This window comes from Diabrotica undecimpunctata, chromosome 5, assembly GCF_040954645.1.
Source record: "Diabrotica undecimpunctata isolate CICGRU chromosome 5, icDiaUnde3, whole genome shotgun sequence".
In the NCBI taxonomy this organism is placed as follows: Eukaryota; Metazoa; Arthropoda; class Insecta; order Coleoptera; family Chrysomelidae; genus Diabrotica; species Diabrotica undecimpunctata.
Window position 1 is genome coordinate 815129 of NC_092807.1, and position 25053 is coordinate 840181.

Sequence of the window (25053 nt, forward strand, 5' to 3'; positions counted from 1 at the left end):
TACCACTCGCACCCACATTACTTCCCAGATGCCCTCTAGTCACACCTTCGCTAACAATTATCCCTCGCAGACGCAGTCGCAAAATGATCTAGGCCACGAGATCCTCGATACCACACCTGATTATACCTACCAAGCAATCACTACTCACCCCAAACGCCAAGTATGGCGTCGTAGCGCTAGTTGTAAAGATCTCTATGACTTCAGCTTCGAAGAAACCGGTCAAGCTAAACGTAGAGCTCATCCCCCGAAACCGCTCGAGAAGGCAGTTATTAGCTTCGAGGAGCGTAAGTTAGAGTCTCCGATCACGCGTTACGATGATCACCCGATCTATAGCGCTAGTTCCCGCGATAGTAGCTTAGAGATTCACCAAGATATTATGGTGGCCGACGAAAAGGTATATTCTAGTAGCTATCCCGGTACCACCTCGTATTCCCAAGAATCCGTCGAAGATCCAGGTAATTACGATCTTCGCGATTCGCAAGACGACCTCTCCCACGACAGTTACGAGCTTATAGAAAAATCCGACGACGATTACAGTACTTCGGGCGAATATAAGTACCGAAAACGCAAACCCTTCAACACTAGAAGCTGTAGTTTAGATTCTAACAATTATTTGCCATCGGATAGTGAATCCGAGCACGAGAAACGGCATAAATGCAAGAGTAGTTCGGACGTACACGAAAACCTCTTCACTACAGAAGACCCGAGAGATTTCCCGAGGGAAATCATTCCGAGAAAATCAGACGGTAGTTATTACAAACAATTCAAGCAACTCTCTCGAAATTCCAGTGTCGAATCCAAAACGTCGAAATCTAGTAGGGAAAGTCTTAAGAAATCCCATAGAGAGCGGAGTTTTGGATCTCGCACGTCTAGTCAAGAATCTCGATCAGACCACGAAGCCAAAATACCGGAACGCAGAAATAAAAGCCTAGAACAAATCGATAGTAGAAACGGATTTATTGATTCTAGAACGTCCAGTGTCGAATCTAAGAGCGAATACTATGACGCACCTTCTAGATTCATGGACAACGTCGTCTTCCAACATCCTTACGATAGAAAAATCAATTTCGAAAGAAACTACGGTATTCACAAACTTCCAACACACGACAATATGGAAATGAATCGCAATTTCGCCCATGTTCATTCGATAAGCCTACAAAATGTCGAAACGGAACAAAACATTAAAATAAATCGTCTTCTAGCAAATCTCGAACAAAACACTGTCCCTAGAACGCAAAAATCATCGCATAGTTACCGATCTCACACGGTGGACCACGAAAGACACAAGTCAGAACCCATTTGGCCAGAGGATATTCCTCCGGTTTGGCCGTCTCAACAAGCGAGCACACAGCGATCCACCGAATCGGAAAGTAACATATTCAGCTTTGACGAAGAAAAAATACAGTCGCTTCAAGACAGTCTGGAGTCGGACGTGTGCCCTGACCATGCCTTTAGAGTAGTCCCTAATATCGACAACAAATTAAAGAAAGTCGAAGAACGTAAACCCTACAGAGACGTTTTTATGGAGATAGAGCCTCGTATTGTACACGACCTACCAATGCACCAACCTATTGAACGGACAAAGTCTGATCCCAACTCACTAGCTCGTCAAAGACTCAACTCTAACAACAGAAGAATGTTATTGATGCATCAAAAGTCCATAGACCTCACACCGGCCGAGTCTAGCGATGAAGATTACTTGTATAAGCAAATACCCAGTGCTCCACCTATCATGAAGTACAGAGGAACTCATTTCGAAATGCCCACAGCTGAATTCGGACACTTCGATATCATAAAGAGGGAAGGCGAAGGCTTGAAAACGAAATTTGAAGTGCCGAAGAGTCAATTCGAGGTTTTAGGAGCTAAAACACAGTCAGATTTGATCAACTTACCCCCTAAGGACGAAGATCTTACCTACATCCTACATAAACGGCACGTGATGAACGGAGCAGCTAGAAATGAAGAATTGAAACCGTACGAAATACCAGACGTGCCCAAGAAGTCGCAAGCAGAAGTAGAAGAAACCCCCAAGACTGATGAAACGAAAAAATCGAATTTCAAACAAAAGACTGATCCTCCAGAGACATCGTTTCTCTTTACACAAAATATCGATTTATCCAAAATAGATCCAGTTACGTTAGAAGTAGACAAAAGTCAGATGCCCGTACAGCACCTTTCCAGTCCAAAGAGGGACATCACTCACATCGATCCGGTGCTATTAGAAGCTTTGAATTCAAAATTGAGTCAGATCGAAAGCGATTCGCCTACAAGCTCCAAAACTGAGAGCATCCATCCTCTTAAGAAAATAGTAATAATTCAACCGGACAAACAAATTAAAAAGGAACTTCCCAAACCAGAAGACAAACCTCTTCCAAAGATAGAATTAAAAAAGGAAATCGAAAAGCCGAAGACTAAAATCAAAACTGATATAAAGCCGAAACGAATTATAAAACCTAGGATGCAACCTGGCAAAAAAGGAGGAAAGTCGAACAAAACCAAAGTTAGAATAACTTCGTTTAGTTCCGACGACGAATCGCTGGACTCCGATGACGTATTTGGTAGCGCAGAAGCCACACCTACAAGAATAGAATTCTCGCCTCCACAGATGAGAAAAGAAATGGAATCTATTTTGAAATTTGAGTCGGAAAGGAAGTATCTTCAGTATACGATGTCATCGACGGAAGTCGAAGGTTCTCCGCCGACTTCGAGAAAGAAGAAGGATAAACAAAATGAAAACGGACTAGATGCTATTCCTACAGAGCTTCGACGTATATCCGAAAGATCCTTCTCGATTCCTAGTTCTGAAGATGACTTCAATATAAAAACGACGGATCTTCAACCAGTTTTCACAGACCCTCTTCCCGAACCTCTAGTAACTGTAGATGAAAACTCTATGGACGAAACGCTCAAAGAAGATTATTCTACTGACAAGGAATTGACTACGATCGACGATGAAAGAGAGAAAGAACGGGAAAAACAGTTACTGCAAGCCGAAATAGAGAACGACTTGAAAAATTTGCGAGTGCCTTCGAAGACAAGAATAACCGAAATACCTTCACCTAGCTTAAGAAAACAAGGCCAGAGTCCTTTGTTATTTGCTCACGCGCGTTTGAATCTCTCAGAAGGATCGGCCTTTTCCCTTTTACAAAAACAGCAAGCGTTAGAATCTCCTATAGCCGGTAGAAGAGCTAAAAGCCTCGACGCACCTGTAATAGCTGTAACTAGGTTACCACCGCTGAATGCCTTTTCTAGTAAAGACGATACTGTAGCCGAAGAAGACCAACAGATGACGGACAAAGATAGCGGCTTAGAAAACTATTTGGTGAGCGATAAATCGACGGAAGAAAAATCTGACACGGACGACGGTTTTAGAGCACCAGAAATAAGAACCCCTTTGCCAGACGAAGCTCCCAATAAGCCTCTACCAGATCCTCCAAGACCACCAAAGCCTTTGCCCAAAATTCCTACGAAACTAGCTAAAACAGATATCTTGAAGAAGGATCCTTCTTCAAACAATGAGAAAGAACGAGATCAAATAGTGCCCGATGTTACCAGTAAAGCAAAGAAAACAAGCAGGACCACTTTGCAAACCAAGCACACTCCGAAAGTTACCAAATCGAAACCGCCGATTAAACCTTCGAAAGAAAAAGAAAAAGTCCCACCTAAATCAGTACCGGCCAAGATAAAAGTTACAGCCAAACCGGAAAGTCCAAAAACAGCTAAACCTGTACCTCAAAAGGCGTCATCAACAGAAGGTGCTATCAAAAACGAAAAAGACGAACAAAAATCTCTTTCTGCTCAAAGTTCGTTGAATCTACCCGAAGTAAAGAGAACAAAGAGTCAAGAAATCGAAACTACAAAGAAGTCTATACCTAAAGAAAAAGCAAGATCGCTGGAAAAACTAGAGTTGAAGAGAATAGGAAGTAAAGAACGTACTAAATCTCAAGAAGACTCTGAACCGGACGTAGCTAAGAGAATAGAAAAGCAGCAAATGCTGTACGAAATTGCCATACAACAAACTAAAACTTTAAAAAGCCCTGTTAAGGACGTTCTTCCCGTTTTTCCTCAAGTAGAGGAAATGGTGAGAGAACGTGGTGGCAAGTTAGAAATTAGCATCAATACGATTGAACCGAACGTGAGTTTAGAAGAAGCTATCATCATTACGAAGTCGCCCAAGAAACTGGACAAGAAAATGGGAGAAAAACTTACAAAGAGTCTGGATCTAAACGTACCCGACGAAAACGAGAAGGCTGTGTCACGTCTTGGAAAGAGTTTGGATCTAGAAAACCGCCAACAAGACAGCGAGCAGTCAGGAAATGAATTTGACTTTAAACCTGAAACGATCAAGAGTATTCAAGCGAAAGATTTGGAAGAGAACTCACCTGATGCTGCAGTAGTACAAGAAACGATCACCGCAGATGTTCATACCGCTCCAGAAGCTACAGAACAAGAAATAACTATAAAAGAAGTCGCTCGAAAACCTAACGATTTTTTTGAGAAACGTATGTCGCCGAAGCCTCCAGACTTGGGCAAAGTTGACACCAAAAGTTCCTCAGATTCACAAAGTATAGAAAAGATAAGTTTGGGCGATTCATTGGATATCAGATACATCGACGAATCTACAGGAGATTCGTCCTATAAATCCGAAAAAGATGCTAAGCTAATAGCGGAAATGCAAAAGGCATCAAACACTGTAAGTAAATTCTTAAGGAAGAAAATAGAAAAAAAACGACGTGATGAGCAAGTCGTACGAATAACCAGCGAGGAAGAGTCTCTGACAGAAGTTAGTGAATTGAAAGGGGAAATCGACAAGAATCTTCTCGTAGTATCGGAAGGACAAAAAGACGCATTGCACAAGCTAAACATAGAAAGAAGCAGATCTGAAGATACCGGATCTTGGATAACAGTCGAATGTGAAGAATATATGGGCACGGAAGAATCCCTCGACTACGATAATGTCACGTTGGAATCGCCTGAGAAAAATCTAGACGTAGAAACTGAACTGAAAACACCAACAAACATTAACTTACTAACCGCAACGACAAAAAGCAAACTAGATATGCTGAAACGAAGCTCCGACCAGTCTAGGTCGAGCGATACAGGCTCGTGGACCAGCGGAGAAAAAGATATTTCCCCCGGAAAGGAAATTAAAGAGACAGATGAATCTAGCACCAGTTGTGCCATCGGCAGAGCTATAGGACTAAGTCAAAACATAGAAATGTTCACGACGAAAGATCTGTTAGATAAAGGCTCACCTTCGGAATCGGAAGGTCCGAAAAGTCCTAGAAGCCCTAGAATATGCGTATTAGGTAGAGCTTTCACCATCGACGAAGGTTCGTCTTCTCTAAAACTCGACGATTCAAGTTCAGATGAAGCTAATGATATCCCCAAAGATCTCACTCCTATTCAGGAAAGCCAAAAAGAAGAAATGGAAGAGCCGACTGTGCAGAAAAAGTCTCCGTATCCTTTCGAAGAAAAATGGTCCAATGATTCAGAATTGAGTCAACGCTTGCATTTGAAACTAACTAAAAAGCTGTCATCGGCAGAGAAAGGTAGTATCTCGTCCATAGACGATTCTTTGTCTGACAGAAGAAAGAACGGGAATGTTTTAGATAAACCTACTCTTTATTTATCGGAACGTTTGTCTACCGAATCAAGAAATTCTCTAGATACCGAGTCCAGTTCTGGAAGTATCGGGGCAGTATGTAAAGGAGCTAAATCCAACGATATTCCCAAAGGGCTCAGTTCTACGTGGAAAGCTTTTCCACTAGACAGTTCAGGTTCTGAAAGTTTTGAAGATAATTTGCTCCCACCCGATCAGGATTTAGAACGGGAATACTTTCTTTGCAAGGATAATAATGGAGAGTATTCGGCAATGTCTGATGTTTATTACAAACAAGACAGTGATGCTACACCTACTAAAGATGACACTGAGCTACCTGAAGATTTGGCTAACTTCCCAGCCAACTTCGGGTATCCTCTGTCATCGATGACGGGTCTTGGATTGTCCGGACCTGATATATTACAAGGATATGCCGGTGGAGGCTACATTTCTAGAACTCTATCTAGAATATCTGAAAGAAGTACCAACTCCGAAAAATCCAGCGTCGATGACGATTCCACCAAAGCTAGTACTCAAAGTGACAGCTTAAATGACGAGTCTCTTGCGTCTAGCAACCCTCAAATTAGCATCAGTTCTGAGTCGCCTAGTCATGCGAGACTATCAGAAAATGAAAAGAAAACTCCCACAAACAACGAACCGAAAGAGGAGGATGATAAACTTAGCGATTTGAGCAAGCCTAGCGAGAGACAGGAGCCTCTTCCACATCTAGCTAGTTTACTACAGAGGCAAATATCAGATGATAGAAGAACTTCCGCAGAAATGGCTGAACTATCAATGGATGATATTGAAATAATAACTTCCGAAAGGGGATTGAGATTGAGACGACAAGGTTCTGATGATACCATTATCGATGAGGAGTGTTTCGAACCGGAAGCAAGAGAAATCCGGTCTAGTAGTCAAGAGAGCGAAGATTGGCCCCTCCCAGAGATTCCTCAACAGGGCCAAAAACTTCTCGCAATGCACGAATTCCCTAGTAGTGATACTTCCCAACAGACAACTCAAGTCTTTAGACCTCCTTCCAAGACCATTCCGAAAACGTTCGGTCTGAAGGGCTCCTTAAAGAGTCAAGACTCAGAGCAATGGCCCAGTCCACCTTCGAGCGTTGTAGAGCCTCCTATAATAGGTAATGTAGAAACGTTCTATATAACACCACCGCAGGAAGCCTATAAAGTCGTAGTAGATTCAAGTACCGTGAGTACTTACGACAACGATTCTAATTCAGATAACGAAAATAGAACTATAGATCCTGATACAGAAAAAACTCATACCTACGAAAATGTAGCTTGCGAAAATATTAGCGAAAGTATTTCGGAAAGTTTAAGTGTAGGGCCGAGTGGCGTAAAGATAATATTGGAAAAGAAATCCCAGGGATCGAATTCTGACGAAGATCTGAACATTTCGAATCTTAACGATGATGTTTTTGTCGACGCTCTAGATAGTAGTAAGCATGAATTAAGACCACCGACCGCAATGAGAAGAAGTACCGCTTCTGACGATTCCTCTCATTCGCACAAGAGTGAACGAAAAGGTTCAAGAGGCTCCCACGGTTCGTACTCCGAAGAAGACTGTACCAGTTCAATGGGAACGAATTTAGAAGACGGTACCGTTAGATATGCCCTGAAACCTACCAAATGCACGCACAGTTCTCATTCTGAAGATACGTCGATAGCTCTAAGTCTTTCTGAGTGGTCAAACAGCACAAACACCGTAAAGTTCCAGAATTTATCTAGTACCAGCGGTACTACTAAAAGTAGTTCAGGTTTAAAAAGTGATGAAAACTCTCTGACCGATATAGCACACTCCATATCCGAATGGTCGACTAGCAATACTAGTAGTACTTTAAAAGCACAGCAGAGTCCTGGACTGCAGTTTCAGAAGTTATCATCGACGTCTACAGGGGATAGTACTTTAACAGAACGAATGTCCAATATAAGCGACTGGTCGGCGTCAGAAACCAAACCGTTTTTCCCGACGACCATACCAGAACGAAATGCTCCCACTAGATTGGGATCTAGCATCGACATCGAGGAATTCTCGCTTAATGCGGATCCTAAAGGAGTTCCCAGTCCTAAGAACATACCATCCGAAGATCTAGCGTTATTGTCCACCAATATACCAACTAGATTAGAAGTAAAATGTTTCTCTAAGTCAACAGAGAGACCGATTGTTATACCGCAAAACTTATCCGATACAGATAAGTCCAGTAGCTCAATGGAACAACGAACAGTCCACACGCAACGGTACGACAAAGACAAACAGAAGTACATGCAGAAGCATCCACCTACGAAGAGTACCGAGAGACCGGTCAAAGTGCCACTTAAATTATCGAAATGTGCGCCTTACTATTCTAGCAGCTTGAGTTCTGAATCGACGCCTTTGGCTGGTACCAGTCCAGTGCCGGCGGTTTACAAGACAGCGACAGTACCACTAACTAGAACTCACAGAAAGCCGATCACCAAGACTTTATGTCAGGCTAAAAGTCCTCCTAGCGAGAACGACTCTACAAGCAGTGTAGAATCTCCTAAGAGTAAATCAGAGAGAGATAGAAGGGGTTATAGGAGGAAAAGACAGATGCAAAACCAGCGTAGAGCAAGATTGGAGAAGGAACAGCAAAGTGTTGATGAGTACTACTTCGTGGAGCACGAAGCTGGTCTAACCGAGTACAACGAGTACATACGGAATCGAAACATGGAGGAAATGGCATCGAATTTCCAGTACGAGAGCGTTCTGGCAGAAGACAGTCCCATAATGCAGTACTCCGAAACTTTAGAAGAGGGATACTATCCGGACGATTCCCAATCGGGCTCGGACATTATGAGAATGGAACGGGAAGATGACGATCGCTTCGAGATCGTAGAAGTCTTCGACGTCAATAACATTCCTCCGCCGTTGCTAGAAGACGATTACGAGAACGAGACTTCGCCGCAGATTTGATTTTAATGACATTTTGTAGGGGTTCTTGATCGGGCATGGGTATGTCGTCGTATTCGGTTGTCTTTTGCTCCTCGCGTATTTCCTTTTGATCCTCTTGTTCCACTTATTGATTTTCCTCGGAGTTTTGGAAGTTTGTTAGTAGAGTTCTTTAAACAAAATATATTTTTAGGTAAATATTGAGTTTTGTTCGCGAATAAAAATAATAAACTCAAGGCAATAACAAAGGACAGCAAATTAAAGAAATATAAAGTTAGTATTTTTTCTATTTTTGACGAATTTTGCCTAAAGATAAATAAGTAGCTGCATATTTTGGAAGTAATGCAAGGGATTTCAAAATACTAGCTAATTTGTCTCTGTTTAAAAACGTGTTAAATATTAGTACCAGTTAGATGGAGTTCTACTGAGTATCTGTAAGTTCGTCTATCGATGTTATCTAATAATCCTATTATAGATAGACTTAAAAATAAATAGGGGAGAAGAGGGAGACTTGATCCCACCGTTACATTTTTTCAGATATTTTTTTTATTTAACCGATCTAGAACATTGATAGTTTAGTGGAACATTACAAATTTATCACAATATTACTTACCTTAACCCCTAACATATTTCGAACATTGATTTTACTGTTAAAATACACTCAGGTGCAAAAAAATCGATCCATTCCTTATTTCTTATTTATTTGAAGTTTTATAATTTTAGAGACATTAAATTACGTATGTAAATTTAGGTGTACCCTCGTATACGAGAAATAAAATAATATTTTTAATATTGCTTTTTATATTTCTTAAAAAAATTGGTATTTCAGGTTTTTGTCAAAAAGGGTCTGAAGCAAGTAGATATTTATTGAATGTTGTTTTTAATTTAACAACCATACTAGTGTAGTGATTTTATTTTCAAAACGTGTTATATTTTTATTTAATTATCCTTCCTAAATGTCTCTAACTCCGAAAGATGCTGCAAGGGAGGTGACTTTAGTTCAAGATGGTCGTAGCCAATATTATGCATCTGAAATGTTGGGTGTTAGTCAATCTTCGGTTCAAAGAGCAGTTCGGCGTTTTAGCGACACCGGTAACTTCACAAGAAGACCAGGATCAAGTCGTAGAAGGGTAACATCCGAAAGAGATGATCGATTTCTGGTCTCATCATGTTTGAGAAATCGGCATCTAACTTCAGTTGAACTAGCAAATCGTCTGAACGAAGTGAGAAATGTGGATGTAAGCAGATGGACAGTTCGTCGACGACTTGTAGAAGGTAATTTATTATCCAGAAGGTCAGCCCTATCTCCAATACTATCCATAGAACATCGCAGAGCTCGCCTTGCTTTTGCAAGAGAACATGAAAACTGGAGTGATGCAGATTGGAGCAAGGTATTGTTCTCAGATAAGTCCAGATTTTGTCTAAGGTCACCAGAAGGCCGAGAAAGGGCTTGGAGAAGACACGGAGAGCGATATTTTCAATGTAATATTGCGGAAAGAATAAGTTTCGGAGGGGACTCCGTTATGGTTTGGGCTGGTATCAGTTCAGAAGCCCATACTGATTATAGATAGAGGTTCTATGACTGCTGCAAGATACATAATAAGTATTTTAGATCAGCATGTGTTACCTTTTGCTCCTTTCATTGGACATAATTTTATTTTTATGGAGGACAACGCGCGTCCTCACCGTGCTAGAATCGTCAACCAATATATAGAGGAGGTGGGAATTGTCCGTATGAACTGGCCAGTTTGCAATCCCGATCTCAATCCCATAGAACATCTATGGGATATGATGGGAGGACGTCTTCGAGCACGAGTACCCCGTCCAAACAACTTGGCTGAACTTATAGCGGCTCTTCAAGAAATATGGGACCAATTGGATCAATTTGATATCGAGAGGTTAATTACCTCAACGCCTAGACGTGTACAGGCTGTTATAAGGGACCGAGGGGGAAACACTAGATATTGATTTATTATCAATGTTTTTCTTAATTTCAGGAAGTTTTGAATATTCTTGTATTTTTGAGTTTTGGCGTATGTCTCTATAAATAAATGATTTTTTTGGATAATCTGTAAAAATTATTTTAATCTAACATATACTTTTACATATATCCCTGATTTAAAACTAATATCTTCAAACGTTTTCTTTTTTCAGCAAATAATACCCATGGATCGATTTTTTTGCACCTGAGTGTAGTATGTTCATATGGGATCAGTGTATAGTAAAATAAATTTTAGTGTGCATTTATAGGGACTTTCGGTCAAAACCATTTCGTTTTGTGCTGTTCCCTTCTTGGATTTTTTTTATCTATCACTAGTTTTTTAGTAGGCCTAGTGGGTGTAGTAGTCGTAGCTTAAACTCTTTTTTAGGACTAAGTAGTTCAGGCCGGATTATTTCGTACTCTGTATTAGCTCCTGTTGTATACCTAAGTGGTTCCTTGTTTGTCTCCTTAGACTCTTCATTTTCACCATCTTCCTTAGTTTCACTGCCTTTATGGTCCTTTAAATTTTCAGCCGCATAAAAGTCATGATCTTTGAACACCATCCGATCACAGGCTATACTCAACTAGTTCGGAAACAATTGACTGCAATTTCAATGCTTGCTGCTCTCCCATAAGCTTCAGAAATCAAGTCTTCGTCAAAATAGTCATTCTTTCTTGGTCTTCTTTGTTTACCTTTCATGCCTAGTAATTCTTCAGCTGCTTCTTTCATGATGTTTCTGCACCCTTCCCACTCTTTATTTATGTTTTCATATTTTAGGCTATTTTCTAGTTTGATATTTGGCTATTTTGTTTATATTCTCTTTGTTGTGTATTCTAACAAACACTAAATTACATGGAATCTAATGCCATACTAACAGCTACGCTATGTTGCTGGTTTTAAGTCTGTTTTAGACTATACCATAAAATGATATAAGAAAATGGTATACTAAGTTTTGTCATAATGTAAAACAGAAAACAAAATCTGTTAACAAAAAATGTTATAGAAATTAGAACATGTGCTATTTTGATACCAATTATTAGTACATACACATGCGCAGTTAGGTTCTTCTTCTTGGAATGCAATGGAAGCGGCAGATAATAGGAGTATTTTCTTATCCATCATAAATATATATGTCTTGTTAAAGCAAAGGTAAAACGTGGGTAAAACTAACTAGGTTTTTACGTTGGTAAAAAACTAGGTTAAATTTTTTTAGAAAATGAGCTTACGTTACAATAACAAAAAGAAGAATAAGAACATTGAGGTTAAGAGTACATGTAAACCAACATAATAATTTAAAAAAGGACTTTTTTAGCATGTAATGCGCAGAATCACATAACATATTTTGATACCAAAATGTGACAATGTAATACACAAAACTTCTTGTATTAATATTGAACACACTTATTTCATGTAAGTTTTTGTTATACCATTTTCTTATATCCTTTTATGTTATAGTTTAAAACAGACTTTATTATTTTAGACTGCATATTTATTGAAATTTTAGGGAGTAATCAAGTCTCCCATATGATCAAGTCTCCCTCTTCTCCCTTGATCTTCCTTGAAGAACATCCAGGGACGAACTTTATATATTTTTTAATACTTTTTTAATAAAACAGGTTGCAATTCTGAACAAATATTCAGCTACTTCGATCGAAAGATCTCTACAATGTTGTGATACCTATACCAAAGAATTATTTTTAAACGGAGTGCCATATAATACGCGACACTGAGACAAAGAAGCTTGCGAGTATAAGTCGATATTAGATTATATACTGACATCTAGTTAATTACAAAAAAAAATCAATGTGTTTGTCATAACCTAAATGTTCATTATATTGGATTTTTTACAATTTTCAATCATAGTGTAGATTTAAAATATTTTTCCTATATCCTCGAAGAATTCGAAAAATGATCATCCAAATATTGTCAGTACGATCAATTGGGTTATCGTTTTACAATACAGACAAACTTCACAGCTGTGGATAAGCAAGAAAACTATATTACCGATATCAGTTTAGCAAGATTCGTACCATGCATGACTGTGACAAAACATGAAAAAAACTACGTAAAATTGCATTTTTGTTTAAATCACCGATTTGTACCAAGTGTAGAGAACTTACAGTTTCTCGTATCGTTGTCAGGGTTTCAGTTTTTCCTTAAATAAACTGATAAAATTCCTTGACACAACTTAAAGGAAGAAATAATTGCTAATTACTTACACTTTTAACGACATATCGTCATCTATTAGTCATGCTCAGAACGAATACTTTACGTTGATGTCAGTAATGCAGATTCCGTGCTTTTCACCAGGTGTGAAATTGGAGCTCGTTATATAGTGACTTAAATAGTACGGAGGATAGTTACTATTACGGAGCCGTTTTGTGTGACTGGCTGTATTTGGATGGCGATTTTCCGAACTGTATTTCCTGACTGAAAAATCAGTATTTTAAAAGTGAAATAAAAATACAGATATAAAAAAAGTATCTTATGTGATCGATTCGTTAGCTCAATATATTTGTAAGAAAATTTATTGGATTTGTTATGCCGCAGGAAGGTAGAATCAGTTTAAATCGAAAAAAAATAGGAAATGATAGGGCTAGGAAGTGTACTGCATCCAAAAAATACGGTTCGATATTTGTCGAAATAGTTGTTTCATACTTATATCTAAAGTTGTGCTCTTCTGTTCGTTTGAACATCGTTGCTGTGATTGGGAGTTTCTATTTGTCTTTAAATCTACTATATATTAGAGTACCATATTCTATATTTGCCACAAGTTCTGCTCTTATGCTTGTAGAGTGTAGATTATGGTGCCTTAAGGTACTATCTGCAATTCATAGTTGTTACAGCTCGTAAATTGTAGACAAAGTCTTCAGGTCATCTTCAGAGTAGTTTTTAGGCACTGGTGAGCACAAACATTCATTTCTAGTACTGATATCCTTTTTATCGTAACTAATTCTAGAGTGTGCAAATTTCTGCTTTGTACATTCTTTCTGCTTCTGATGCCATAGATATACAGGGTAAGTTTTTAATGCGACATCGGTCGATAATTTCATTGTGGTACAAGTTATCCAAAGATCTTATTTAGAAAAAATGTAGGCAATGATATTCTTCATACTTGGAAAATATGTGAACATTAAGTTTAATTGAAATCAATGACAAAAATTTGTATACAGGGTGAACTATAAAACAAAATTACGATTTTCTCAATTTTTTAAATGGATCACCCTATATTTTATTTTTTAGAAATATTGTATTTATGATACTCTTTTATTTTTATATAGCATTCCCTATACAGAAACTCATTACTTTCCGAAATATTTTTAGTTTTCTTCAAATTTCGGAAATACATTTAATTTTTTTAAGTAGAAATAAGTATTGAATATGCAATGAATGTATCAAATCAATAAATGTGATATTATGTAAATTTCATATTTCCTTAATGAAGTACAAGATTCCTAAAATTCCTACAATATAATGTTTTGTATAATAGCAAGGTTATTTTTATTCAATAAATTACTCACACAAAACAGAATGCAAAACAATGTACAATTGACGTAACAATTTTTAGATTGTTATATCAACAGTATTCTAAGCCAGGAATTTTTTATAAAACATTTTTAACTTCCGATTGTGACGCGCAGGTATTAATAAGTAAAAGGCCATTTGTGTCAGTTACAAAGGTAAAATAGCAGGCTTTGAAAAAATGACAGTTTTTATATTATTACCTTTTTAATCGGTTTGTGTGGCTTGTCTTTATTGTTAAAAAATGAATTTTTCTCTAAAGTAGTTAACAGATATAATCTGGATATTAGGAGAAATTTCGAGAAATTATAGAAAACATATATATATAGAACATATATACATAACATATAGAAAAAAATTTTTTTATATGAAAAAAATGGGAGAACCAAAACTGTTTTAAGTGAAGAAAAGGAATATGATGTACTGATAGATACTACTGAAAATTCCTACATGAGCTCTCATGAAATTTCACGTCAACATGACATTAATCAAATTTCGGGGACAAAAATCCTTCGTAAACATAAACTGCATCCTTATCGCATACAATTACATCAAGAATTGACAGTCGATGATTATAAACCCAGATTAGGTTTTTGTCAATAGTCTCAGCAACAAGTACAAAAAGTCCGAATTTTTTTTCAATTATGTGCTTCTTAGCAATAAGCAATTCCTATTTTGTTATCATTTAATAGTCAAACTAAGTGGTCTATAAATGTTTGGGGTATTGTTGGAGATTAGGTGATTGGTCCACATTTTTTTGAGGGTCGTGTGAATGGTGCCATACATCTGAATTTTCTAAATAATCATTTGCCAATACTACTGCAAAATGTACCGCTTAATATTCGACAAGAAATGCGGATTTTACACGAAGGTGCTCAGTTCACCTAACTGCTCCTATTCACAATCATCTAAATAATAACTGATTTGAACAAAATTGATTTTTTCATGTGGACTATATAAAAGGCCTTGTATACCAGAAACCTCCAACAACACTAGATGATATGAAAAATGGAATAAGAGAAGCTTTTAATAAAATTTACTCACAAATGTAAGAAATGTGTTACAAACTTGTATATACATGTATATACGTTGAAGGTGGACATTTTGAACGTTTACTTTAGTCTTATTTACTTAATATCACATTAATTGTTACATTTGTAACGAAATATTTTGCTTACCACATAGGGTATTATTATAAGGGGTTGAAAATTGGGGTTAGAGATAGGGCAAGCAAAATAAACGAAACTTATGCGAACTGTACTCAGGGTTTATTTGGAGAGCTTGAGTCGTGGATAAGTGAATGAAACAGGGGGATTAGATTGAGGCAACTACAAAAAATGAAACAAAGGAGTACTTACATGAATCTCCTGGACAAATTGGCAAACAAAACAACAAGAAGGACCTCTAGCTATTTAAAATGGGACGCCGCTTCGAGGAAACTTCCTGCTGGAGGAAAGAAAAGGTTCTTCCGTCCTTGATTTCACTAAAATTTCCTTTACATATTTTCTGAGGTTGGAACTGGAGATTGACTGCCACACAAAAAACTGCATGAGGATGGAAGCTAGCACTGGAACGCAAACCTGGGAAACTCGTCTCCTTAAAAAACTGGAACAGGTACAACTGAACACAATGGCAACATGTGGTTATCTTCAAAATTGTTGTAAAACGTTATTTTACAAATCTCTTACATGAGATACGGCATACAACAAAAGACAGTGATTACTCGTTCATAATTGACACATTACTTTGAGTAAAAATCACATTTCTCACAAACGTGCCGGTTCCCTCCGACTAAATTAAACACCACTGCTTTCAATGGACCATCTTCCAAACCTCACTGTGACTACACATGAACTTTACACTGCTACACATTTTCCATGAAAAAGGACAAAAAACGAGAAAACATTACAAATTTGACGTAAAATTTGGGCAAGCGCTGAAGTTAACTGTCCCTAACAGTCATCTCAGCGAAGGTCAGTAAATTCTTAAAAATCATTCGCTTAACTTGGTATAAACAAAATACTTAAAACGGGAACGAGAACGCAAAATATCCTAAAGCGGCTCTGATCAAAGAATACCGAGGAAATACCCATCTGTGAAATATAAACAAATTTTAAAATGGTTTATTATCGACATCTGCGACCCAAATAGGATTGAAAATACTTTGGTGTTTTAATACAAACGATAGGAAATGAAATACACTAAAAATATTCTTCGGTATTTTAGCAAATACGAGGCGATTTCAATATATACCAATGAATTTAGAAATGCTACACATTCATTGCATATTATTATGGTTTGTATTTTTTGTTAGTTACTTATCGAATAAAAATAATTTTGTTATATTATCACTCAATATTCAATACCTATTTCCACTTACAAAAATTAAATGTATTTCCGAAATTTGAAGAAAACTAAAAATATTTCGGAAAGTATCTGTATAGGGAATGCTATATAATAATAAAAGAGTATCATAAATAAAATATTTTAAGAAAATAAAATACAGAGTAATCTATTTAAAAAAGTTGAGAAAATCGTAATTTCGTTTTGTAGTTCACCCTGTATATAAATTTTAGTCAATGATTTCAATTAAATTTAATTTAAAAATTACAGTATATTGTTTTTTGGATATATTGTACCACAATGGAGTTATCAACCGATGTCGTACTAAAAACTCACCCTGTATAGCTATCTCAAATATGTACTAAATGCTTCCAAAAGCTCAAAAATCAATACTGAAGTATTTTTCAAATGCATCCTTTTCACGATGGTTCTCGGTAAGTTATATGTTGCTCACTAATGTTAATCGATTGAGTACGGAATGTCAACTCACGATGATCTCGTGGTATTTTTTTATCATTTTTTGGTTGCAGTACAGTATCATGCCGTTATTGAACACGTACGAAGTAATTTTAAATATTTACCTAGTTAACTAAAATTTTCTCCCCAAATATGCACTTGTACTGTACCAGAACACTAAACTGATTCATCCCCCAATTTGATCGATATCTAACCTGTTTTGTGCACTTAATTTCACATCCACACCGGCCACGTTTATAACGATCTATGATATCCAATGTCCCAACAAAAATAATAATTAATCAGCGGTAAATGTACTTTCGGAGTTTCCCTCGTATAATATACGAGAATGTACAAAAATTAGTTTACATTCTCCCTCTTTGTAATTAAATATAATATATACGGGGTATAATCAAAAATGTTTCTTTCGTTTTTGTTCGAGACATTAGATAATTTGTGCTAAAATAATTTGTGCCAAAATTTGTAACATTCACACACATACAGGAAGTTTTGCGATTGGTCTGTACTAACAACCTTTAACAAAGACATTTTTAACGATTTTACACTAACACGAAATGTTTCTGTCTTCTGTACACTAACCTTAATAACATTTGGACAGTGCACACTTGTTTATACATTAACCATTAGAAATTAATTGGGCTTTCCGAATTTTTTCACGAGAATATATTATAATTATTGAACTTTTTTAAATTGAAGGTGGAAAATTGCTCTGGGGTGTACATATACATTGTTTTCGGGGTTTTTTTGGCAGTGGTCTGGAATTATTTTCTTCTGAAGTTTCGTCTATTACTGCGACAGACTTATCAAAGTCCATGCGCTGACTATTCTAACTGTCACTCGCGGATAGTTGCTAATACGATAGTTTTGTGTCCTTGTGTCCGAGTTGTTGTGCAATCACACCATTATCTTTGAATTATTAGCCAAGCATTCGTTTTCTTGCCACACTTATTTTGCTCTATACGAGCGTCTTCCCATATCAGTTGGTCCAACCTTTTAGATTGATAAGAAAATTAAATTTTAGATAACAAAAATAAAAGCGCAGTGTAAATTTTAGAAATTTTAATGCATCGAACAACATTTTTGATTTTCCTTATTATAGAAAATATTTTATAACGTAATGAAAACTATTGTTTAAATAATTGTTTAAATAGATCATGACAGACGCAGGAAATTTGACTTTTCTCTTCAGACAGTCGGGATCGAAAGCTTCATTTTTCCTGCGAATGTCGCGACTCCCACTGAGTCCAACACACACTTCAAATCTGGGCTCATCACTCCATTGGATTGAATCCCATTGCGACTGAGTCCAATCTTTATGCTCTTTTTACCATCTTAGTCTATTTTTCTTTTGTTGTAATGTTAAAAGTGTCTTTTCCTTGGCATAAAATAAAATGAAATTTATTAAAAACAATTCGTACTCATTTTTTCAACTATAAAACTTACTTTGTAAGTACCAAATCCTAATTTGTGGGTCTATCGGTAACATGTTGATCTAGAAACGTGTCATTCCATAAAACGCTTAACTCCATATAATTTGCTCATCGATTTTTCACTATAATGCGTATTAATGCCCTTCGATCTGCTTCGGTTATTTTACTTTTTTTATATACATTTCTAGGTTGTGACGACCGAACCTGTATTTTTGTATCTTCTGACTATATTTCTTACGATATTTGACAATTGCAACATATTCGCGATTTCCGAATTAAATTTTCCAGAAATAAAAGATCTAATAATGATTGAACAAATTTTTGACGATCGATAATTTTACCTCGGCCCATTGTACAATCCACAAACGGCAAAAAACTTTACAATACTACAAAATACTTTTTACATTCTTCTTCTGGTTCCTATCCGTTTCGGATGTTGGAAATCATATTGGCAATCATGACCTTGCTCGCTGCGGCTCGAAACAGCTCCGTTGAGGTTTTCTTAAACCATGTTCTTAAATTCCGCAGCCATGATATTCTCCTTCTACCGGGTCCTCGCTTACCTTTGACTTTACCTTGCAATATAGGCTGCAGCAGGGAGTAACGGTGCTGATTTCTCATAACGTGTCCCAGATATTGCAATTTTATGCGTTTGATCGTAAACACAATCTCTGGTTCCTTCTTCATTTTTTCTAGAACTTCCTTGTTCGTGATCCTTGCTGTCTATGATATTCTCAGCATTCTTCTATAAAGCCACATCTCAAATGCTTCAAGTTTTTTAATAGTGGTGTCTGTAAGCGTCCATGCCTCCGCCCCGTACAACAACACAGAGAAAACATAGCATCTCAAATGTCTCATTTTTGTATCTAGGGATGTGTTGTGACTTTTGAAGATGGCGCTCATTTTGTTAAAGGCCGTTCTTGCCTTTCCTATCCGGCACTTTATTTCCTGTACATTGCTCCACTGTTCGTTTATAATAGTTCCCAGGTAGCAATACTGTTTTACTCGCTCTATCTGCGTCCCATTAATGTATAGATGAGCCCCATTTATATTCTCCTTGCTGATAATCATTTGTTTCGTTTTGTGGGTATTAATGTTTAGTCCGTACTGTTGACTTACGTCCGTACTGTACTTTTTACATTAACTGGGCGTATTACCCAGAGAAAGGTAGAGAAGGCCGAAAATCACGAGGAAGATCCCCAACAAGATGAATCGATCAAATTACAGGAATATGCAGAAGAAGAAGAAAATCTATCATGAGTTAAAAGAAATGACCAGAGGTAAAGGTCTTTGGAGACGGACAATACACGACATCACGATGGCCACTAAACTTCCTCTGGGGGTCAGGATTGAAGAGAGAGAGAGAGAGCAGAAGATTTTTAGGGTTAATGTCAGATTTCTACTACAAAGAATCTTTTTCAGTTTTATAATCTTTTTTAATTTTATGATATTTAATGTTGATACTCCTTTGACACATTAGCAATTGTTTTTCCCTACTGTCTTTTGTTATAGATCTGTCTGATGAAGATAATATTGTAATTTTCATAATTATTCGATTTAATCCGAGTAATTTCAGTGTAAAAAGTTTTTTGATCTAGTGGTCCAATCGTTGCTGACCCAATGCCACATCGCCCTTGATAATCTTCGGAGCGTAGATGAAACGTAAAGCAGAAACCATTCCATTCGACGGCCTATGGCCCTGTAAAATATTGTATCGTCACAAAACACCAGACGTGAAGCTTAAACTCCTTTATTAGGATTTAGTAGCCTTTGAGTAACATAAAAACGATACGTTTTGGAAAAATGTATAAATTTATTTTTTTTTTAATTTTATTTTTACTTTCACTGACGGTAGAAGGCGCTGAAACATAGTCAATTATAATTATTGGTTAGTCTATAATAATTGTTGTAAATATTCTTTTTGTTATCGAACGTTGAATGCAGTTCGTTACAAATTGTTATCTCAGTAGCCTCACGTGTCAATGAGCTAGTTTTTCGTTTGCAACATATATACAGGTGCAAAAGCAGGCTGTTACCTGTATCAAAGAGTGTCTTGGAAAAATTGTCATTTTCCTAGTTTGTGTATTAATGCTAATCGTGAAAGGCTAATACGATATGGTATTTCTACGACCCGTTTGCGGTCTATCACACGATTAACGACTACACTTCGCGTGGATAACGACTCATGGACGAATTGGGTAAATTATATCATTTAAGGGATTTGTCACTTTCCAGAAATCGAAGCTTAAATAAATGATTTCATGTCTTTAATACATTTTTCCTTAGTCTTGTTCCCATTATTTCAATTATTTCCCATCAATCGTTAGTTTTGACATAATTTAATTATTGTAGCTCTTTTTTTTTTTGGTGTTTGTCAATTGTAATCAAAATATATAAAAAAATCATTAGATACTTAAAATATAAAGATTTATTATATTTATTTACAAATTTAAGGTTGTGATTTCGAATCATTTTAATAAACAAGCTTGCACTGTTCAACAATTTCGCTTTGATATAAAATAAAGCAGCCCGAAGACTGATGAAATATTGTAAATAGTTATAAAAACTTAAAAAAAAATCAAAAAAATGAAATAAAGATAATATTATTGTTCAATTTAAATTGGAATTCGATGTACAAGATTCTGATGGCGAGTTTTGTGATATTGTTTTTGTTGTTGTTTCTTTCGTTGTTGTTGTTGTTTTTTTAATTGACCATACGATGTTTTTGGATATAATTCGGTTAAACATCATTTAAATTCTTGATTGTGGAATGAACGGATATGTTCGCGGTTTGATGGTTTTATTTTTGTCGTTAAATTGAATCTATGAGGGGAAAATGGAAAGCTTCGGTTGAATAGTGAAAAAAAAATTGTAAAAATCGTTTTTATTATTGGTAATTGAAATGCCGAATCTTAATACACTTCAAAGTTGCTAACCGTGAACTTATCACTCGGCCCTCATATATTCACTTTAAAATTACGACATCGTTAATATCCACCTAAATTTTGCACCGTTTGATGTTGCTGTTCTAGAATATGGTCAATTAAAACTCTCTCGGTCTAAAATAGGGTGTCAAAATAGTTTTGTATCACCTCGTAGTACAAAATGAGTTGTGTATATATATTTTTTTAAATACTTTTAACACTTGTTTCGATTCTTCCATTCATTGTGATTGTTTGAGATTAACAAAAAAAACGTAAATGTAGGCCTAAAGAAATGGTTGCAGAAGAATTCGAGAGTTTTGTCGAAACTTTCTTTTAATTATTAATTAGTGCCAAATTTTTTTATTGTCGTAAGTGCCAAATTAAATGTATTAAAGTTTTATAAAGATGGTATACGCCACGAAGAAATTACGTGGAGTAAAACAAGGTTCCACTTGGTAGCCAGTGCTCTTCAGTATATATGTTACAATTTTGTTTTTTGGAAAAATATGTGATAAATGCATATCTACTAAAAGCCCAACGAAAGATACGCTGAAGAGAGAATCATCATAAAATTTATTTAACCACTGAAAAAAATGTTATAGGTTTTCAAATATAAATTATGCCAATACTAAATGTATAATGAACATATTTATATGGTATAAGTGTATTATAAGTCTACTGAACAACAAAACCAGAAGAATGGTTTAAAGTAAGTATACTATACTTCAGTTCAGATGTCCATGCAGTAAAAGAATGTACCCGCGGCTATATTCCAATAGCACACTATTTCAACATTCTTTAGGGTCTCAGCTAGGATCTATAAAATCTTATATAATTTTTTAATACGTCTTTATTAATAAATTTATGATATCTATTACATTTTAATGATTACGAATAATGATTATACCTGGTAATACTTGGTTAAATTGCATACCTTCATGGAATCCATTTTAATAATTTGTACTTAATGTGCATGAGCAATTATTTAATTACTGTCTGATGTAATTATTTAATTACTTTTAAAATGGACAACTTCCAAATGTTGTAAACACCGTACCTATATATATTTTGAATCTTTGGAAATCTCAAATACTCGTTTGTAGATTTTCGTAACGGCGTCATCGCGGATTTTTCTTCAGCAAAACGGCTAAAGCTCACTGCGTTTTCGGCCAACTAAAAGATCATCATATTAAATATTTTCAAAGCATAATAAGGAGGGGGGTCATCACGAATCTTGTAAAATCAGGGAGACAACCACTGGATATTAATGAAAATGTTAAAAGTGCAATTCGAAGAAAAGTTCATTCTTTTTATTTGCCAAGGAAATTCCAACAATTTCACAAATTCATGCCGCATTGCAAGATGATGATGTACTGTGATACTTCTTCATATGTAACTTTTACAAATGCTGTAATAAAACACATTTGCACGCCCATGCACGTTTTACACTTGTAAATAAAACCATTATAAGCTTATTAACTATTTTCTAGAGAATAGCTGTGTTGAGGTCTTTCTATACCATGCTCTCAGGTTAGCAAGTCAGAATATTCTTCTTCGTCCTGGGGCCGTTTTTCCTTCAATTTTACCTTGCATAATGCATTGGAGTAACTCATATCTGCCTTGATTTTTCATTATATGTCCCAAGTTCTTCAGCTTACGTACCTTCACGATGTTGACCAAATCCCCGGTTGTGTTCATCTTCCGTAGTACTTCTTCATTGGTGATTTTGTCTGTAAATGGTATCTTCAGGATCCTTCTGTATAACCATAGCTCAAAAGCCTGAAGTTTTGATAGTGTTTCCGCCTTCAATGTCCACGTTTCTACTCCGTACATAAGCACTGAGTACACGTAACATTTAAGAAGCCTTATTTTTGTTTCTAGTGTGAGGTCATGGCTCTTGAACACAGAGCTCATTTTCAAGAATGCACTTTTTCCCTTTCCGATGCGACATTTAATCTCTTGGGTATTGTACCACGACTCATTGATTATAGTTCTATTATGTTTAGATATCTTCCGTCAACCCCTGTCCTCTTCAGCACTTCCATGATTTGTTCATGCCTGACTCTATCGAAAGCCTTCTTGTAGTCATTAAGTAGTGTAGCTGACATTCTGGCAGCATGACCCTTCGCAATAATATCTTCTCCTTAAGTTACTGCACCTACATCGATGTGTAGTAAGGCATTTTCTCTACTAACACCACTCTGATATAATGAGCTGTCAGTATAACTACGTTAAACCATTCTTTTTGTATTGTTACGTAAATATAATTATAATACACTTATACCATATAAATATACTCAGTATAGACTTAGGATTGGCATAATTTATATTTAAAAACCTGTAACAACTGTAACATTTCTTTTTTAGCATTTTAGTGACCTTAATCGGGGACCTGACGATGGCTAGAAATTGTAGAGCCTGAAATCGGTCGTTCAAGTTACAATAAAATAAGTTATGAGTCACTTCTTTCTTATTTTTTACCTATTGAAAATGACTGACGTATGTAAACAATTCATCATTTTGATCATTTCAAAATGCTCGAATTCTCCCGCTTATCAATGAATGAATTGAATGATAATAGTAAAAATGATTTCAAAAATATGTGTAGTCAATAATATTTTTCGTTCTGTTTTTCTTTACGATGTTTAATGAGAAAAAAAATGTTGATATAATAATCATATAGTAATAGATTTAGTCTAAAAATATATACTTTAAACAACTCTGATAATGTTTCCGTTGTCCATTTTTAGTCGATTGTCTTGCTTTTGACAGTTGTTTTAATGTAGACAGTCATAACAGTTAACCGTTCAACAAGAAACATTAATAAGCATTTATTATATGTAAAACCAATTGCTAAATTATATGTTTAATGGTTAAGATCTCATTATAGAGACGGCAATTTGTATAGCAGACACTATCACATCGATTTAATTACGTTATAATGCGATTTAGTGTGTACCAAGTTCTGCGTGGTTTTCAAATCAGCTCTTTCAGTTATGCAAGGCATATTGTTTTTGGGTTGTGCTTCAGACCAAAGATAAACCAAAGATCGTCGAACTTACAGGTCACCATTAGTCGTTTGTGGGTTCCACTTTATTATATTCCCTTTTATTGGGGCTACGCCGGTTCGTATATTCTTTAAAGTTAACAAGCTCTTCCAGACAAGACTACTACGTGAATGTCTTCCTTCTTGGGGTGAAGGGTACACAGTGCAAAAACCCTTTTAGTGAGAAGTCGTAAAATAGAATAATAAAAAATGCAGGTGTTTAGAAAGATTTGATTCAAATTCTTTTTTTGTCTTTTGAGAATCTCTGACCTAGTTTTAGTGACCTGCACGTCTTGCAGAAGTCACAGATGCATCCACCCAACCTTTTGATTTTTTATGACCAGCATTTATCAATGTTTTGTCCAAATAATAAATTGTTCTATTTTCAGCTCCATATTGCCTGATCTTTTGCAGATATCTCTATAATCTCTACAATATCACGCGGGGACTTGTGTTTATTCTGTCCGTAGCTTGAAGTTGAATTTACTTTAGTTTTATGGTGCCTCAGATATTGTGTAAAGAATATTTCGTTGAATATTTACAAAAGGGTCTGATTTATGAGGTAATAAAGTTTTAGAAAGACATTTAACGAAACTGGAATTTTTTACGGTAAAGAAAATATGTTATAGAGCCGTAACACCTTGTTTTAGTCCTTAATTTGTTTTTTATCAGTTCTCTTTTGTGTTTCTGCGAAGCGAGACACTCAACTAGACGTGATTAATAAATTATTTTTGTCTATAGTAACTTCGAATAAGTTTCAGAGTTGTTTGAACCACCAGGGATTTATCCAAACTTT

General features: G+C 36.1%; 2 protein-coding genes across 3 annotated transcripts in view; both read left to right on the forward strand.

Annotated features, from left to right (window-relative positions):
* The window catches only part of LOC140440965 (FERM, ARHGEF and pleckstrin domain-containing protein 1-like), a 115639-nt gene that overhangs the window by 78074 nt on the left and 12512 nt on the right, over positions 1-25053 (forward strand). The gene's annotated exons all lie outside the window — the stretch shown is intronic.
* Positions 15-10759, forward strand: LOC140440964 (uncharacterized). The gene has a single exon (XM_072531323.1). The coding sequence runs from the start codon at positions 29-31 to the stop codon at positions 8555-8557; it is 8529 nt and encodes a 2842-aa protein (XP_072387424.1). The 5' UTR covers positions 15-28; the 3' UTR covers positions 8558-10759.

Excerpts from the sequence above, each read along its gene's own strand:
- LOC140440964 (XM_072531323.1), top strand. The coding sequence starts at position 29 with ATGCCCTCTAGTCACACCTTCGCTAACAATTATCCCTCGCAGACGCAG.